This window comes from Paroedura picta, chromosome 7 (assembly GCF_049243985.1).
Source record: "Paroedura picta isolate Pp20150507F chromosome 7, Ppicta_v3.0, whole genome shotgun sequence".
NCBI classification, from domain to species: Eukaryota; Metazoa; Chordata; class Lepidosauria; order Squamata; family Gekkonidae; genus Paroedura; species Paroedura picta.
The window spans coordinates 5,001,439-5,018,807 of record NC_135375.1 but is presented as its reverse complement, the minus strand read 5'-3'; the positions used below and the strand labels follow the sequence as shown (position 1 = coordinate 5,018,807).

The 17,369-nt window shown below is 62.7% G+C and overlaps 1 protein-coding gene across 3 annotated transcripts; it reads left to right on the top strand.

Annotated features, from left to right (window-relative positions):
- The first annotated feature begins 591 nt into the window (after positions 1-591).
- Positions 592-15,170, top strand: DNAJB5 (DnaJ heat shock protein family (Hsp40) member B5). Of its 3 annotated transcripts, none has more exons than XM_077346605.1 (4): positions 592-671; positions 7,649-7,893; positions 10,314-10,915; positions 13,421-15,170. In XM_077346605.1, the coding sequence occupies exons 2-4, from the start codon at positions 7,683-7,685 to the stop codon at positions 13,652-13,654; spliced, it is 1,047 nt and encodes a 348-aa protein (XP_077202720.1). In that variant the 5' UTR covers positions 592-671; positions 7,649-7,682; the 3' UTR covers positions 13,655-15,170. The 3 variants fall into 3 exon arrangements, with proteins under 3 accessions (XP_077202720.1, XP_077202719.1, XP_077202718.1); XM_077346604.1 differs by lacking the exon at positions 592-671 and adding an exon at positions 779-1,123; XM_077346603.1 differs by lacking the exon at positions 592-671 and adding an exon at positions 1,519-1,650.
- The last annotated feature ends 2,199 nt before the right edge of the window (positions 15,171-17,369 follow it).

Here is a 17,369-nt window from a genome sequence, read left to right as displayed (position 1 = left end):
ATGCTTTGGCCGTGCTCCCCGCGGGAGACGTCGAGGGGGCCCCAGGCAGCCTGCAGGGCGAGGCACCGGGGCAGAGCTGCGGTCACTTCTGAGCGGCGCTTCGGGGTCCCGGGAGGGGCTGTCGGGGCGGTCTCCGGGATGCCCCGCCCCCGCCCCCGCCCACGTGGATCAAACCGCCGCCCGGCCTCGCCGCGGGTCCTCCATTGTGACGTCACGGGGCTTCCAGAAGCCTCCCGAGGGTTTTCCTTTGGTAAGCGCGCTCGGCAACAGCCAATCCGCGTCGAGCGGAGGCCGGACGGCGGGGCGTGGGCGGGCCTGGCGTTCTCCAGGATGTAGGGGGCGGGGCCCTCTCTCCCCGCCCTGTCGCCTGGCGACCAATGACAGTGGAGCGGGGAAGTGACTGGCGGTTGGCCTAGCCAATGAGCCGAGAGGAGTGGGAGGGAGGCCTGGGTCGGGTCGGGCGCCTTCGATCCCGCCTACCTCGCCGTCCCGGCTTGGGCCAAAGAGAACGGCTCCCGGGCAAGATGGACAGCGACACGGGCCAATAGGGGCGTGGGAGCGGGGCAGGCGGGGCGGTTGCTAGGCGGGGGCGGGCCCGCTGTCAGGCGGAGGGCGGGCGGGGCTTAGCGCTCGAGCGAGAGGCCGCCGGAGGGAGCGAGCGCGGCTGGCCGGTGAGTGGCCGGGGGCCGGGGGCCGGGGGAGAGGGGGGGCGGCCGGAGGGGGGCGGCCGGAGGGAGGGGGGGCCGTGGGGAGGCCGCTCTGCCGGGCCGGGGGCGGGAGAAGAAGGCCCGCCTCCCCCCTTGGGGCGGGGCCAAGCAGAGCCCCTCCCCTCCCGCAGGGCCCGTCCGTTGGCCGGCGGGGGCGGGGCGGGACGCGTGTCAGGCGGCACGTGTGAACGGCGTGTCCCCGGCGGCGGGCGCTTCTCCCTCCCTCCCTCGGGGGGCGGGGCGCTGTCGGGGCTCCCTGGGGCGGGCGTCTCCCTCCCTCCCTCATTCGCTCCTTGGCTTTCCCTCGCTCCTCTCCTTCGCTCCTGTCCTTCGCTCGCTCTCCGGGGCTGCCTCCCTCTGCCCAGCCGGGTCTCCGCCATGCCGGCCATCCTGCTCTTCTGGAGCCGCGCCGAGAGGTACGCCCGCCCTCCGTCCCGGGCATCGCCGCCGGGCTCTCGGCTGGGGCTGCCCCGGCCCCTTCCCTCTGTCCCCCCCTCGGAGCTCCCAGGCTGCCCGGCCGAGACCCCTGCCCTGCCCTGCCCTGCCGCCGGGGCTCCTCCCTCCCTGCCTCCGCCCCGAGCATCGCCGTGGCCCGCCGGGGGTCTCTGCTGGGGCTGCCCTGCCCCCCTTCCCCGGGGCCCGGCGTCGCCCCTCCCCTCCCCTGTCCTCCCGCCGGGGCTCCCCCTCCCTCCCTCCCCCCCGGCCGGCGACGTCGTCGTCGCCGCCGTCGCCGTCGGGCAGCCAATGGGGCGGCGGGGGCTGCCGAGCGGCGTGGCGGAGCTCCCGGGCGGCAAGGGCGCGCGGAGCCTGTTTCCCGCCTGCGCTCCCGGTCGCGGGGCATCCACGGGGGGGGGGGGGAAGGGGCGTGCGGAGCCATGTTCCGGGCCAAGCTGGAGCCGCTGCGGGGGCGCGCCTGGGGCATGAATGTCTTTGTCAAGTTCCGGTGAGTGGCCCGGCGGGGGGGGGGGGGCTGGGGGGAGGCGCTGCCGCCCCCCACCCTGGGGGCGCCCGGAGGGGGAAGACGGGGACGGAGCGGGGCTGGGGGGGGGGGGTGGCCGGGGCGGGGGGCTTTCCGCCTTCTGCCCTGGGGCCGCCTGGGAAAGGGCTTATTGGCGGGGGGGGGGCTCTTGGTTGCCTCCCGCTTGGTGATTCCACGCCAGGGCCGGGGGGGGGAGGGAGAGGGGGAGGGGGGACCGCTCCGAGGCCGGCGTCGTGCTTGACCGAGAGGGACGTGGGGAGAAATGGCCCGCGGGGTGACCCACACGCCTTGGCCGCCCCCCCCCCCCCGCTTGACGTGCGGCATCCCCCGCAGGGGAAGTCTCTGCGCTGTTGCCTCCGCAGCTCCTCCGCCAGCCCCCCCCCACCCCCGCCCAGTTCCAGTTCCAGTTCCCCAGCAGCTCACCATGGTTGCTGGTGTGAAAGGAGGTTGGGCCAGAACTGCGGACCCCGCCCCCCCCCCCCCCCCCGGCCCTATGAACAGGGGCTCAGGCAGGGCCGGATTCCCATGAAAAGAGGCCCTGGGCTATTCCACTCCGGTGGCCCTTTCACCTCCCATTTGTAGGTGTGTAAATGACATGAGAGAGAATAAAAGACATCATTACTGTGATAGATATCAATATGTGAAATGAAACCTGTTGTGATTGGGGCTAACCTTTCTAAAAAACGTGGAATCCAGGCCCCTCTTGGTCTTGAGGCCCTCGGCTGGAGCCTAGTTAGCCTGTGGGAAAACCCGGCTGGCAGAGCCACAGAGGCAGGACTCCTGGCTGGCCCCACAGGGCTGTCGCTGACCCTCCTCTCTGGAGAAGGGAGCCAAGGCACGGCAGTTCCTCCCCGGCCACCAATGATGCTCAGCTCTCGGGCGCTCCGGGACTCCCGCTCCGTGGGGCTGACGCAGCCCGACTCCCACGGCCCCCCGGGAGAAGTGAGCCCCAAGGAAGCAGGGTGGGTCTCTCAGAGGTCGTGGCTCCTGCTGCTGGCCCTCGCCTGGGCCCTCCAAGGGCTGCCCTTCCGGACGGGGCGTGCTGCTTAGCAGCGTAGGCAGCAGCGGCACCAGGCTGCTCCCGTCCAAACTCAGAGAGGCAGTGGAAAGTCGGGGCAAAGAGCAGCTAGTGAGAATTCAGTCTGAGGTCAGGGCGGGCAACTATCAGGAGTGGGGTCAGCGATGAGGCCAAACCTCAAGGTGGGCAGAGGGTAGAGCTGTAGGCCGGAAGCAGCCCACAGATCCAGCAGGTCAGGGTGCCACGGCTGGCTGGGTGGGTGGGTCCTGTGCAGAGGTGAGCCACTGGTCCCGAGAGCCCCCACAGGGACCTGCTCCTGCAAACCACCTATATAGGGCAGAGGAATCCCCAAGGAATCCCCAAGGGCATTTGGCCCTCATCCTGCGAAGAGCTCCCTCCTTCCTCCGGCTCCCTGCCACGATGGGTGCTGAGCCTTCTCCCTTGACAGTCTTGCCTGTGTTCCCACCTCCTGTGCTCTGGTGGTGAGCTGGGTGCTTGTTTTTCTGGCCTGCTGGTGCCTCAGGAATGGGAGGTTCATTATCCAGAGATTCTCTCTCTCCTGGACCCATACTGACAGAGCCAGGTCCCTTGACTCCCGAGGAGTCCTCCTGTGCCTGATGCCCTTGGGGGGGGGGGCTTGTAGAAAGAGGGTGGCTGCTGCACGGAGAGTGGGAGGACGGGGCTGGAGGCCTTAGTGGGCCAACTTAGGACCTCTGGAGCAGCATCTGGCTCTTCAGCTGGCAAGTGGGTTGCTGGGCGGAGGGGGGGTGCCAGGCCTCCAGGTAGCAGGGGTGTGTGTGGCATGGGGGGGGGGCAGAAGTTCTGACGGCTGGGGATGTCTCTGCTGTGCCTTAGGGGCTCCTTTGCTCACTCCTGCTTTGGGTGGGTCGGCCCAGGATTCCCCCCCCCAGGCCAGGTTCCCCGCCTGTCAGCCCTATCCTGAGCCTGTAGAGGCTGGAAGCTGGCACCGCCCTCGGAGGCCTCTCCCGGTCCTTTCCCCAAGGCCAGCAGGTGGCTCTGGGTGCCGTCAGAGCTTGGCAGCAGCCTGGCATTTAAAGCCCGCCCACTGCCAGCGCCCGGGGGCTGCATGCGTCTAACAATAGACCTCCCACGGTGCTGCTGCCGGGGGGGGGGGGGGGGCTGCCGTTTCCTGCTTCCCCCACCTGCGGGGTACTTATTTGCAGCGCCTGATCTCACTGACGGAGACTGGGAACTGCTGCTGCCGCTCTGTCAGCCACCTGCTCCTTCGCCCGCCCCCCCGCCCGCCCCCCCTTCGGAGCCACCACGCACAGGAGGGGGCTCAGGATGACGGTGCTGTGCTGTGTGGGGGCTGCGCTTGTGGATCTGGTGTGTCAGCCAGGGGAGGGGGAGTGCGGTGGCTTGCTTCCGCCTGCTGCCTGGCAGAGAGGCAGAGGACCGCGTGCCAACCGGGAGAGGCCACGCAGCGGCAGGCGTGTCTGGAGCGGGGCCGGTCATGCTGGGGTGCCTGTGTGCCCAGTGTCTCTCGGAGCATCTTTGTGACACAGAGATGGCGGAACCGAGAAAATCTGTGTGCAAAAGAGGGAGAGAGAGCGAGGGAGCGAGGAACCGGCTGGATTGGGGTGGGGGGAGTCTGCGGGTGCTCTTTGCCAAGCGGCTGGAGGCAGCTCCCCTTCCCTGCTCTGCGTCTCTGGAGCCAAGCAGCACAACCGGAGGCCTGCCGAGCTTCCCGGCCTCTGCCTGGCGACACACAAGCCCCTTGTCCCACATTGTCAGGGCCTCCCTGCGGGGGGGGGGGGAGGGATGCCAAGGGCTGTCACGCGGCAGCCCAATTCGGCCCCCACCCTCCCAATCGAGTTTCCCAGGCAAGAGATGAGCAGAGGGGGTTTGCCACGGCCTGCATGTCCGGGGGTGGGGTGGGGTGGGGGTGGGCCATCTCCCACCCAGGTCCTAACCCGGTCCCTCCCTGCTCAGCTTTGATATCTGATGAGGTTGGTCCGTCCCGGTCGAGAAAGGAGACTTTCAGGGCCAGTTTGCCACTGCTTGTCTCTGCAGCCTTCCCAGCGGTCTCGGGGGCAACCGGGCCTAGCCCTCCCGGGCAGAGTGGCGTTTGGCTGCAGAGGCTTAGCTGCAAGAAGCTGGCCAGGAGTGAGAGGCAGCTGTGGGGATGGCTGGTCTCTTTTCTCTCCCGCTTCTCCAGGGGAGCCTCGGTCTGAAAACAGGCCCAGTCCCAGGCAAAGGCTGCAGCGGCAGATTCCTCCCCGTGCAGTTGGTACGGGCAGCGGCTGGGCACCCCAAAAGGCCAGCCGCCACTCCTCCTGGGCCACAGCGCCTGCCTTTTGATCCCTTGAGCAGGTCAACCCAAAGGGACCCTGCCGGGAGAGCCCTCTTTGCTCGCCACCTTGGCTGCCATCCTGTGACCAGTGGTGCCTGGCATCATGCTTACAGGGCTGTTGTGAGAGGGAAGGCCATGGGGTGGAGCTGGCCCCTGGTTAGGACTCTCTGGGGGGGGGGGGGCGAGCAGCGCATGGCTGCCGGTTGCCGAGAATGAGGTAGACATTTGGCTCAGTGTCCAGTCCTGGATGGGGAGATGCAAAGGAAAACGGCATTCGGGAAGAGGCAGGGGTGGTATTTGAAATGCCCCCGGCCCTTATGAAGCAGATGGGGGGTCACGAGATGCCTCAGAGGGGTAGCTTGGGCACGAGGAGAGGATGAGCTGGTCCTTGGGGCCTGGCTGGTGGGAAGGTGTGTGTGTGTGTGGGGGGGGTGGAGGTGCTTCCCTGCTCTGCTGCCATGCCTGACTTCTCCCAAGATCGTTCAGTTCTCTGGCTGTGGCCACTTTTGCGACAGACTGGCCAGTGGGCTCCTGAGTGCCCCCCTCCTATTAAAATGATACCACAGACTGTGAGCTTGGTCACACAAGACGGTGTGCACCTTGACATCCCGATCTTCCTCCCGATGCTTTCCCAGGCATGGGGGAAAAGATGTGCAAAAGAGCCTTTGGGAGAGGGCCGGGCGTGGGTCCTGGATCTCCTGCAGCCTGACCGGGTGGAAGCAGACAGGGATCCTCCAGGAGGCTTTGGGCGGGGGACTGGCAGGAGGGCCTGGGTCTCCAGGCAGGGTGTGTGTGTGTGTGTGTGTGTGTGCTGTTGGCTTTTGTGATTCTTGGGGTTTTGTAAACAGACCCCTGAAAGTGCCCAGCCAGGGTTTTACTGGTCAGTCCTCTGTCTGGAGCACCGAGGGAGCGTTCCCACGGACAGCCCTCTCGGCCTGGAGCAGGACAGCCGTAGTCGGCCGCAGGAGCCCCCGAGAGGCCGAGGCTCTTGGGACAGGAGCTGTCGGGGGCCCAGGCCCCTCTCTCCCTTGCAGCTGACTCCCAAAAGTTCATGCCTCCAAAATCTGGTTGGCCTCTCAGGTGCTTCTGGGCTGAGCTCTGAGTGTCTCCCGTTTGGATCAGAGCTGAGTGAGGAGGTCTCCTGGCCTGAGGGGTGGCCGTGCTGCCCGTCTGGAGCCCTGCTCCTGGGTGAGGCAGGACGTGTGACTAGATGGCCCACAGGACTGATCCCGCAGGGCTGGCCCCGGCTTCTGTTTGTAGCCCTGTTGGCAAAGTGGCTTTGGTTCTCTCGGGGCAACAGGGACATTCGTGGTGGTGGTGGTGGTGGGGGGGGTTGTTGGTTGATGGGCTGCGCGGGCTGGGGCAGACGAGGAGCCCACCAAGTCCTTTGGGCAAGGAGCCCCTCAGGGCTCCCCAGAAGCGGGTTCAGAGCTGCCATGCGGCAGGTAGAGGTGTATAAAATTATTTATGCGGTAAAGACAATGGCTAGAAGGAACCTTTTCTCCTTCACCCATCATACTACCACTTGGGGGCACCCAGAGAAATTGATGGGCAATAGGCAGAGGACTGGCCAAAGGAAGCATTTATTTACGCCGCGAGTCATTGAGCTGTGGGATTCACTGCCAGTGGGGCTAGCCAAGGCCAGGGTCAGAGGCAGCTTTAGGAGAGGAGAGGAGAGGAACATGGGTGCCATGCTGAGCGAAGGGAGGCAGGACATGTCTGTCCAGGGGGTTCAGCAAGGTCTTATGTGTGTTGAGGGGCTCCTTGCCAGGCCACCTGTCTGGGCAGAGAAAGAACACGTCTGTGATCTCAGGCTGTTCCTCACGGCCTCGTACGGTGGGGGGCCGGCCCACACGCTCCTCCTGGCCGCCTCCGCACCCCTCCGTGACGCAGAGGAGACCCCCGCCCTCCTTGCTGGGCTTCCAGCCGGCTGCCTCCCTTCTCGGGGCCCTGCAGATGCCCGGCTGGCAGTTGCTTTAAAAATAGCCTCCCACCATCGCAAGATGTCTGCGTCTAACAGCTCTGTCCTCTGCCGTCTTTCCGCCGGTACATGGTGGGAACGTGTCCCCGCGTGAACTCCCTGTGTGGCGTTGCTGGGAGAAGTTCTTTTAAGGCAATCTGAGCGAGGGAAGACAAGCGCGCTCCTTGGATACGGGGCCCTTCCTCCTGCCCTGCACTGGGGAGACTCGTTCCCAGGGCTTCCCGGCCTGTCCTGCGGACGGCCCCAGCTCCCTCCCCGCCGGCACGGTGCAGAGAAGCCCTCCTGGCAGTTCCTGGATTGGGGCTGGAGGGCAGCTGGGGCAGCTGGGGCAGCCGGCCTTCCTCCTGCCCGCTTCCCTTTGCCCGAGGCTCCTTCCCTGCCCACCTATTTGTGGACGGGAAGCGGCCTGCCTCTCCAGTTACAGGGTCACATGGGCCTCCTAGTCCTGCCCTCCCTGCAGCAGCACAGCCCCCCCCCCCCCCGGGCAGGCAGAGCGCTCGGCCTCCGGGAGCCTCACGCAGGAAGGGGGAGCCGATCTTCCCCTGCAGGGCTTGAGAGGGCCTCGGATGCAGAAGGCCTTGGAACTCTTGCCCCTCTCCTGAGGCGGGGGCCCTTTTGACACCCCCTCTCCCAAACTCTCTCCTTGCAGAAATAAGGAGTCGGTGGCAGGGACTGTCTCCACGATGGGGAAGGATTACTACAAGGCCCTGGGGATCCAGTCCGGGGCCAACGAAGAGGAGATCAAGAAAGCCTACCGGAAAATGGCCTTGAAGTACCACCCGGATAAGAACAAGGATCCCAGCGCAGAGGACAAGTTCAAGGAGATAGCCGAGGCCTACGATGTCCTGAGCGATCCTAAGAAACGGGCCGTTTATGACCAGTACGGGGAGGAAGGTACGGGGCTCTCTCTGGTTGGCTCTCCCCCTGGGGAGTGTCCTGGGGGTGTCTTAGTGCTGGGGCCTCCACCTGCCTGCCTGCCTGCCTGCCTGCCTGCCAGTGAGGGCCCCCCAGGTGTGGGCAGCAGCTTCGCTGGGCATTCTTCTTGCTGGTTGGGAAGGCTGAGAAGAGAGGCTGTGGGTGAAGACGTCCCCCGTGGCAGCGCTGGGCTTGGCTTCTGCCTGCTGTTCTGCTTCCTTTTCAGTACATGCAGCCCTGGTGGTGGTGGTGGTGGGGGGGGTGCGTGCGTGCGTGCGTGTGTCTGCCTTGCAGCCTTCCCAAGTTTAGTCATCGGGCCGTGTTTCGTAAGCAAGGCCTGGCCCTTGGCAGGTTCTGCCGGCCCGTAGAGCTGGGGAGGGAAGGGGGCTGGGAGTAGCAGCTGCCTCGATCACCCAGATGGGTCAGGCACTTGCTGTGCCGAATGCAGACGGATCGGGATGGAACAGTCTCCGGCAGATTTGCTGGCCCGGCTCAGTCACATTCTGTGATCTGAAGAAATGAGGCCAGTGGAGCAGGAGGCCTTTGTGCGCCCGTGTCACGTACATCTCGCTCCCGAAACCTTTTCTAAAAAGCTGAGGGGCATGGTGAGGGCTTGCCCTGCTTGGGGAGGAGGGCAGGAGGCGCTGCTCCCCCTCCCTCTCCCACCGCTTCCAGCCCATTCATAAAGGGTGGGTGCTGCCCTGGCCGAGAAACATTTTTAAAAAGAAGCCTATGGCAAAATTATGGAGAAGGCTCCCGTCCCTGGGGCAGGAGGGGAGGGAACCCGGGGCCGCCTGCCTCCTCAGGGACGTGTCCAGATGGCCGGGGCTTTGGCTCCCAAGTCAAGGTTCAGGCCTGGCAGCGGCTCTCTCCCCACCTAATAGAGGCACCTAATTTTGCCCTTGTGGTGGCAGGCAGGCAGGATGTTATGGCAGCAGTCTTCACATCTGGTCAGGAAGCAACAGGGGCTTGAGGAAAACCTGTCCCAAGAACTCTGCCTCGTGGTCTCCCTGGGGGGGGGCGTCTGGGCCCCCCTGGAGGGGGCAGGGGGCTAACTGAGGGGCAAGGAGCTGGGGATGGGCCACCTGCTTGGCTTGTGTGTCCCTAAGGGGCCGAGGGGAAAGTCGCAGGGTGGGCCAGGCAAGGGGGTCAGAGAGCTTTTGGTGTCCATATTTCACGAGAGCCCTCGGAGGGGCTGCTGAGCCATTGGGCGCTTCCCAGGGGTAGGCCTGCAGGCAGGCTGCTCAGGGGCACTCAGCCGTGTCCCCCTGCCTTCTGGGAAGCTGCTGGAGGCCTCCCTGTGGTCATCCCCCCCCCCGCCATTTCCTCCACCCCCCCCTCCCGCTCCCCCTCTGTCCCCAGCTGCCATGCTTTGCTCATGCGCTGCGGCTTACCCTGGGCTATGTTGGCTTGGGGAGGGGTGTGTGTGTGTCCGTGTGTCCGTGGTGGGTCCAGGCTCTTCAGGGCAGGGCCTGGATGCGGTGTGTCCAGAGTCTTCAGAAGTCCTCCTTCTGGAACGATTTCTGAGGGTGGCGTTTCATGCGAAACATGAGCCTGGAGCTGTAAATCTATCTGGGGTTTCCAGGGAAGATCCACGGCAGCAGATGGGCTGTTTTCCAGGCAGACCCGGGGGCGGAATGGGTCTGGCTTGGCATTTTCCAAGTTGCCTCCTGCTCAGTTTGATTCTTGAATATTGGAACTGCGGGCCCGAAAGAGAAGCTTGTATAAAGTCCCTGCACAGCTCAGTGAGCGTCTGTGAACCAGGCCGTCGGGAAGAACCGGAGCCCCCCCCCCCCGAAGAGCCCCTTGCGCCCACCCCAGGGGGCCCGTTGGCAGGAGACAAGTCACCCTCCCCAGGGGCCGGGGAGGTCTCCTTAGATAAGCAGAGGAAGGCAACCTCCCCCCCCCTTGCACCTTCTGCTCCCGGCTGCCCAAGGGACCCGATGCAGCCTGCAGGGATGGTGTGGAGCTCCCAGGCTGCACGGGAAGGGGGGCTGCCCAAGGAGGGGAGACAGGAGGCATCAGTGGCTGGGGGGCACCCTCCTTGGTGTCGTGCTGGAACACCTGCAGGCGACTTCTGTGTGGCCCTCATGGTTCTCAGTGGCTTGCTGGCCTTGCCCGAGAACTCCTCGGGGGTTGGACTAGATGCCCCTTACAGCTGTGCTGATTCTGTGATTCCTCCTGCCGCTGGGTGGGGACTGCAGGACAGAGAGGTGGGGGTGCTTCTCAGGACTCCTGGCTGTGGAGACGTTTGTCCTCCCGACCACTGTGGTAGGCAGGAGCAGGCCGAATCAGGCAGGAGGCAGGCTGTCCGAGGGGTGAGTGGTGGGTGGGATCAGGTGGCTTTCCCATCTGCCTGTGTTCTCAGCCCCCTGACCGGTTTTCCTCTTCTGCTTCAGGCCTGAAAACAGGCGGGGGCTCGTCGGGCAACACAGGAAGCACGTTCCACTACACCTTCCACGGAGACCCCCACGCCACCTTCGCGTCCTTCTTTGGGGGCTCGAACCCCTTTGACATCTTCTTCACCAGCGGTCGTTCCCGGATCTTCAATGGCTTCGACCACGATGACATGGATGTGGACGAGGACAGCGACGACCCCTTCAGCGCCTTCGGACGGTTTGGCTTCAACGGCCTCAGCGGCGTCCACCGGCGGCACCCGGAGCCCATCCACATGCGCCGCAGAGTGCAGGACCCGCCGGTGGTCCACGAGCTGAAGGTCTCCCTGGAGGAGATCTACCACGGAGCCACCAAGCGGATGAAGATCACTCGCCGGCGGCTGAACCCGGACGGCAGGACCCTGCGCACGGAGGACAAGATCCTGAACGTCGTCATCAAGCGCGGGTGGAAGGAGGGCACCAAGATCACCTTCCCCAAGGAGGGAGACGCCACCCCGGACAACATCCCCGCTGACATCGTCTTCATAGTGAAGGACAAGCCCCACACCCACTTCCGGCGGGACGGCACAAACGTCATCCACACAGCCATGATCAGCCTGAAGGAGGTCAGTCCCTGCTCTGGGGGGGGGGGGGGACGGGGGAGGGGGGCTCCCAAGGTGGCCTTGCTAAGTCCCCAGAGGAGAAGGGAGGGGCTGCTGAGGCTGCCAGCTCTCCTGCCTTTCCCAGCCAGCTGCTCTTCACTCCTCCCCCTTCCTGGGAAAAAGCTCGTTCAGCTAGGAGAAGCACTAGAGTGAGTGCGCTTGTTTGAGGGGTGCCCTCTTGGGGAAGCCGGGCAGGAGGCTGCAGGTGGAGACCCCCCTCCCAAGAGAGGATCCAAAGGGTGGTGGAGGCAGGCGGCAGAGGGCTCCTCCAGTGGGGGCCCTCCAGTCCAGCCTCCCGTCTCACCCAGGGGCCAGCCAGTTCCTCTGCAGGGCCAGCCACAGGGCAGAGAGGCCGAGGCCTTCCCCTGAGAAGACCCTCAGAAGAGCCCTGCTGGGTCAGGCCAGGGAGGGTCCCTCCAGCCCAGCCTCCCATCTCACCCAGGGGCCAGCCAGTTCCTCTGCAGGGCCAGCCACAGGGCAGAGAGAAGACCCTCAGAAGAGCCCTGCTGGGTCAGGCCAGGGAGGGTCCCTCCAGTCCAGCCTCCCATTTCACCCAGGGGCCAGCCAGTTCCTCTGCAGGGCCAGCCACAGGGCAGAGAGGCCGAGGCCTTCCACTGAGAAGACCCTCAGAAGAGCCCTGCTGGGTCAGGCCAGGGAGGGTCCCTCCAGTCCAGCCTCCCATTTCACCCAGGGGCCAGCCAGTTCCCCTGCAGGGCCAGCCACAGGGCAGGGAGGCCGAAGCCTTCCCCTGAGAAGACCCTCAGAAGAGCCCTGCTGGGTCAGACCAGAGAGGGTCCCTCCAGTCCAGCCTCCTGACTCACCCAGGGGCCAGCCCATTCCTGTGGAGGGGGAAAAATGACTTAGGGGCTGAGTCCATACCCTCCTTTTGCCTCCTGACTCATTGGCTCACAGGCCCACTGCTTCTGAAGAAGGAAATCCCGTTTAGTGTCTTGCTTGAGGGAGACAGAGGTCTCCTTGTCCATGCTCCCCTCCCCAGGCATAGTTGCATAAACTCCGAGGCCCTGCTGCAGTGCAGGCGTGGGGGTTCCCTTGAGACCTGTCGGGTGCTGCTGTCCTGCTTGGGCCTTGCATTTGCAAGCAGGGAATCCTCACTGTTTGGGTTGGGGGGAGTTGAGCCCTCTTGGCTCCTGAGCTGACGGTTCTAGGCTAGCTGCACTCCCACCCCCTCACCCAGGTATCTCTGCCCTCAGAGAGAGCCCCAGCCCCCTGGCTGCCTGCCCTACCTTACTCTTGGGGCCAGCCAGGACTCCACTTTTCAGCCACTTTTAACCTTGGGGTTGTCCGTCATCAGTGTCTCTCCAAGAAGGCCACCTGGGGGGGGGGTCTGCACCCCCCCCCATTTCCCTCTGGGAGCCCCAAGGCCATGAAGCGCCTTCTGTGCCCTGGGGCTGGGCAGGGATTCTCCGTCCCCAGAGCCTGCCTGTTGCAGGGGCTCTGCCTCCTTGCCGCCTCCCCTGGGGCTGGCTTGCCATTCCTCTTCGCCAGAGCGGCTGGGCTTTTGGGCTGCTTCCGGCACTGGCGGGGTCACCTGAGGACACCACTCTGGGCTTCCTCGCTCTTCCTGCGCAAGACGGGCAGGGCACGGGTGGCTCTGAGCTGCTTTTTCCTTCCAGGCTCCTCCGCTGGAGGCCATTGCTGCGGGGGGGGGGTGCTTCATGGGGAGGGCCCCACTCTGGGGTAGGGCGGGGGGGGGGTACAGCATGTGTCTGCTCCTGCTTCCCTTTGGGAACGTGGCCCCACAGGGCCGCTGGCTCACAGCCGAGCCCAGGCAAGGATCCCATCTCTCTCCTGCTGCCCAGGGAGGTCATCTGCTGGCACCCCGGAAGCCAGCTGAATGCTCTGCGGCGTCCTCAGACCACGGCTGTTAAGCCTCCTGAAGCCCACCCACTCTCTCTCCTGGCCCGGCAGGGCTGTGCCATTCCTGGAAGGACAGGGTGTTCTGGGACATACCCCCTGGCCCCAGAACAGGGACCCAGGCATGGGGCTCTCCTGAGTGTGGGCGAGGGGCTTTGCTTTTGGGGGCCTGGTTCCTCTGCACTCACCATTCAGGTGGATCTTGTGGCAGACGGGCCAAAATGGGCCAGCTGAGGCAGGCAGGAGAGGCTATTTGAAGGCCTTCACTTCTGGGAAGTGGCCCTTTGTGGCCAGGGCCTCACTGAGGTGGCTCCCCCTCCCGCCCGAGGCTGGGGGCTGCCAGAGCCCGTGAAGGCAACAGCTGAGGACCGTCGGTGACCTCTCTGAGGCTTCACCTCCAAAGCTGCTCCCCGTTCAGCTTCCCCCAGAGTTGGTGGCAGGAGCCTGTTCTCTTAGTGCCTGGCAGGGAACGCCCTCCTCTGCGGAGCCCGGTAGCCTCAGCGCCAAAAGGGTGGCGTGGCGTGGCGTGGCGTGGCCTCCTGGGTCCTGGCTGCCCTGCCTAAGGCTCCCCGCCGGTTTCCTTGTGTCTTTCAGGCCTTGTGCGGCTGCACCGTCAACATTCCCACCGTCGACGGGCGCGTCATCCCTCTGCCCTGCAATGACATCATCAAGCCCGGGACCGTGAAGAGGCTGCGTGGGGAGGGGCTGCCCTTTCCCAAGGTGCCCACTCAGCGCGGAGACTTGATTGTTGAGTTCAAAGTCCGCTTCCCAGACCGGATAGCCCCCCAGACCCGGCAGATCCTGAAGCAGCACCTCCCCTGCTCCTAGGTGCCCCCCGCCCCCGGGCCGACTTCCTCTCCACCTGCCAGCCGCAAGCAGCGGTCCTTCACGCCCCCTCCCCCGTGCCCAGGGGCCCTGGCGTGCCGCTCGCTGCTGACCACACACTGGCCTGGCTTGTCTGTGCTCTCCCTCTCCCTGCCCCTCCCCGGACGCGGCTTCCTGGCCCTGGGTCAGCTGGATCCCCGGCCGTCCCTCGGTCCCTTGGCGAGGCGCTTCTGGTGGACAGTGGGAGCCCAGCTGGGAACTGGACGAGGGCGCCTCGCCTGCTTCTGCCGGGGTGTTTGGAGAGCGGCTCACCACTGCTGCTTGGACAACTGGCTCATGCCAAAGCCAGCCCTGGCCTGTGTGCCAGGGTCAGCCACACGGAGCCAAGCTCTTTCGCACGGCGAGGGGAACGGCCGCTGGGGGTGGCGAAGCCTTTCTCCTGCCTCCTCCTCTTTGAAGCACAGCACCTTTTGCCTCTGCCGGGCCGACCCCGGCTGGAAGGGGCCCCTCTGTTTCGACCCCCTTCTGGCCAGCACTGCCAAAGAGCAGAGGGCCCAGCTGCCACTGGCTCGCTCTGCTCACCTTGACACTAATAGACACCTCTGAAGGGTTGGTTTTGGTTTGTCCAGAGTGGTTAATGCTTAACTCCCGCGGAAGAGGGCTTCTCCCTCCCTCCCTCCCTCCCTCCCGCCCCCTCACACCAGGCCAGGAAGCACAGCTGCCGTGTGGGGCCAGAGGACAGGAGAAATACCTTTGCAGGGCAAGGTGGGGCGGAGATGAGAGGAGGGCTGTGAAATCTGCTTGGGTGCTGGTGTGGTTGTTCACAGTGTGTTTTTCAGAAACGTTTTCAGAGGGAGACTGGCCAGCTGAACATTGCCCAGCCTGCAGGGTCTCCTCGGGCAGAGCTTCTGTGAGGCTCCAGAGCTGCTTTTCAAAAGCCAGCCCCCCCCCTTTTCCGTGGTGCCAAAGCTCCTTTCCGCGGGGTCCCTGGCCTTGCATTTCTGAAGGGAAGCATTCCTCCTGCCTGGGTGGGCTCGTGCCCCTCAGCCTGGGCATCTCACGGCAGGAGCTGATTTCTGGAGCTGCCACTTAGTATTGTGTGCGCAGGAGGGCGCATGGCAGTGCACCAGGCCCAGCCACTCCCTGTATAGCTGTGGAGAATCTAATGTGTCGCTTTTAACGTGCCATTTTTCGGGGAAAGATTGAAAGTGTTCACGCAGGATTTGACTCCGCCCACCTGCTTGAAGACAAGGCCTCCTCCTGCTCCCTCCAGCGTGGGTGAGGGTGTGGCTGGGGGTGTGTGTGTGAACGTGTGCGGTTTTCTAATTGCGCAAACACTCTGGGACTGGAGACGCCGAGGCAGGCCACTCAGAGGCGGTGGAGAAAGGCGGCAGCACCTCTGGGGGCTTCTCCACCTCAACAAGCCTCATGGTTTTATAGCTGTTTTTTGTATTTCTTTCCCCTGATTTTTGTAATGTCCTGTATTAATATTTAAAAATAAAAAAGTATTTTAAAAACAGGAGCTGGGAGCTGTCCGTGTGTGGAAGGAGCAGACAGAAGCCAAGTTAGAAAGAAGAGGAGCTGTTTTCATCCAAATCATTTTATGAATATGTTGAACAACAGAGGCCCCAGGACAGACCCCTGGGCCACTCCACTCCTCGCTCCTCTCCAAGAAGATGACGAACCATTTACAAGCACCCTAATAAGATCCATACTGCATTTTGCAAATGTCGATAAGAATTTCCTGTGGAACCTTATGAAAAGCCTTCCTGAAATCGAGGTACACAGCATCCCCCTGATCTAGCAAGGTAGTCACTTTCTCAAGAAAAGAGATGAAGTTAGTCTGACATGACTAGTTCTTGAGAAAGTCTTGTTTACCTTGCTTGCTGCTCACATATCTGAAGAAGCCTCAGCTCACTCCCAGCTTTGATACTCTTCTTTAGAGGTCTGTCTTTCCCTCCGTTTCTTGGACATTTCCTTTTTCTTGCTTAGCTCCTCCTGAAGTTCTCTCTTCATCCAAATAGGCTTCTTGGATCCCTTGCCATGTTTCCATCTTGCTGGAACAGTCATGGCTTGGGCACGCAATAGCTTGTTTAAGGAGACCCACCCGTCACTTGCTCCTTTCTCTGCCACCATTCTGGTCCACGGGATGACTCACATCATGCCTCTGAGTTTTTAAAAATCCGCCCTACAAAAGTCTTAAGAGACACATCTGAGGATGAACCTCCTTGACCCCCCCATCTTATATTGTAGAAGGACATGGTCACTCCCCCCCCCGGGTCCTGACCGCCTTCACCCCATCCGCCAGCCTTTGCCTGTGGGTCAGTATTAGTCAAGTGTGGTGGTGCCTCTCTTAGCTTCTTCCACCGTTTGATGAATGAAATGGTCAGAAATTTGCATGACTCTGGATGCCCAGTAGAATTTGTTTCCCAGCACACCTCAGGGACGCTGAAGTCATCCCTAATTCCAAGGTCCTGTTGCCAGGATATTCAATCAAGCTGCTCAAGGAGGGCAGCATCCACACCTTCATCCTGGCCAGGTGTTCTGTAGCAGAAGCCAACCACTCTGCTTTATTTTCCCCTCCCTCGTCTTCACCCAGATACTTTCCACCTGAGTGTCACTCTCCTCCTCTAGTATCTCTTGACAGGCAAGGCCTCTCCTCACATTCAGCCCCGCACTACCTGCTTTTCCACCTTTTCTGGGAATTTGGAACAACTCCTCTCCTTCCACCACTGCATTCCAGTCATGGGAATCTTTCCACCAAGTCTCTGCAGTGCCTTCCAAACCATCTCTGTGTCTGCATGAGAAACTCGAGCTCTTCCTGTTCATTGCCCCTGTTTCCATCCTTGGTAGATGGGCTCCTGAGGCCTCTTACCTTCGGTTCCACCTGACCTGCCGTTCCCAGGTAATTTGCTGCCCTGCATCAGAATCCCTTTGCTGGATACCTCCTTCCTCTTGTGAAAGCTCTCAGTTGAAAGCTCTCCAGGCCCCCACCAAACACCTCCTTCCACAGCTTGGATAACTGAAGCCCATCCCGTGCTGGCAGGCCATCTTCTAGAAAGCCTACCCTCTCCTGACCAAGAGGATGATGGACCATTTACAAGCACCCTTTGGGTGTGATCCATCAACCAGTTCTTGATCCACCTGACCAAATTAGGATTCATATCACGTTTTGCCAAAAATTTACCAATTTTTAAATGAGCCCCCTTTTATAAAAAAGAGATCTGAAGCCAAGAACCACATCAGACCTTTACACAATACAATACAAAACCTTTAACGGCATTCATGATATAAAACAATATACAAATCGGTTCTGTAATACAAGTCTAAAAAACTGTGAGGAAAGTTACGACAGGCAAGGGAGCAGCAAATACAAAAAGATGAAGCCAGACCCATCCCATGGCTTAGTGGCAGAACCTCTGTCAGGTTCAATCCCCAGAAGATCCCAGGTTCAATCCCCAGTGACATCTCCAGTTTAAGGGATTAGGCAGTAGGTGATATGAAAGGCTTTGGTCTGAGACCCCAAAGGGACACTGCCAGTCTGAGCTTTTTTGTTTGGGGGGGGGGGGGCAAAGTCTACAGATCAGTGGCAGAACTGCTCGGCCGGCAGAAGGTCCCAGGTCCGGTCCCTGGCAGCATCTCCCATTCAGAGGACTTAGCAGGAGGTGTCGGAAATGCCCGAGACTTGGCTTGACGAACCTGGGTGGACGGTGGTCTC

Bases quoted from the DNA above. Each gene is read 5' to 3' on its own strand.
- DNAJB5 (XM_077346603.1), top strand. From the start codon at position 1,583: ATGTTCCGGGCCAAGCTGGAGCCGCTGCGGGGGCGCGCCTGGGGCATG. The intron at 1,651-7,648 runs GTGAGTGGCCCG...CTCTCCTTGCAG, and splicing joins AATGTCTTTGTCAAGTTCCG to AAATAAGGAGTCGGTGGCAG. The intron at 7,894-10,313 runs GTACGGGGCTCT...CTTCTGCTTCAG, and splicing joins TGACCAGTACGGGGAGGAAG to GCCTGAAAACAGGCGGGGGC.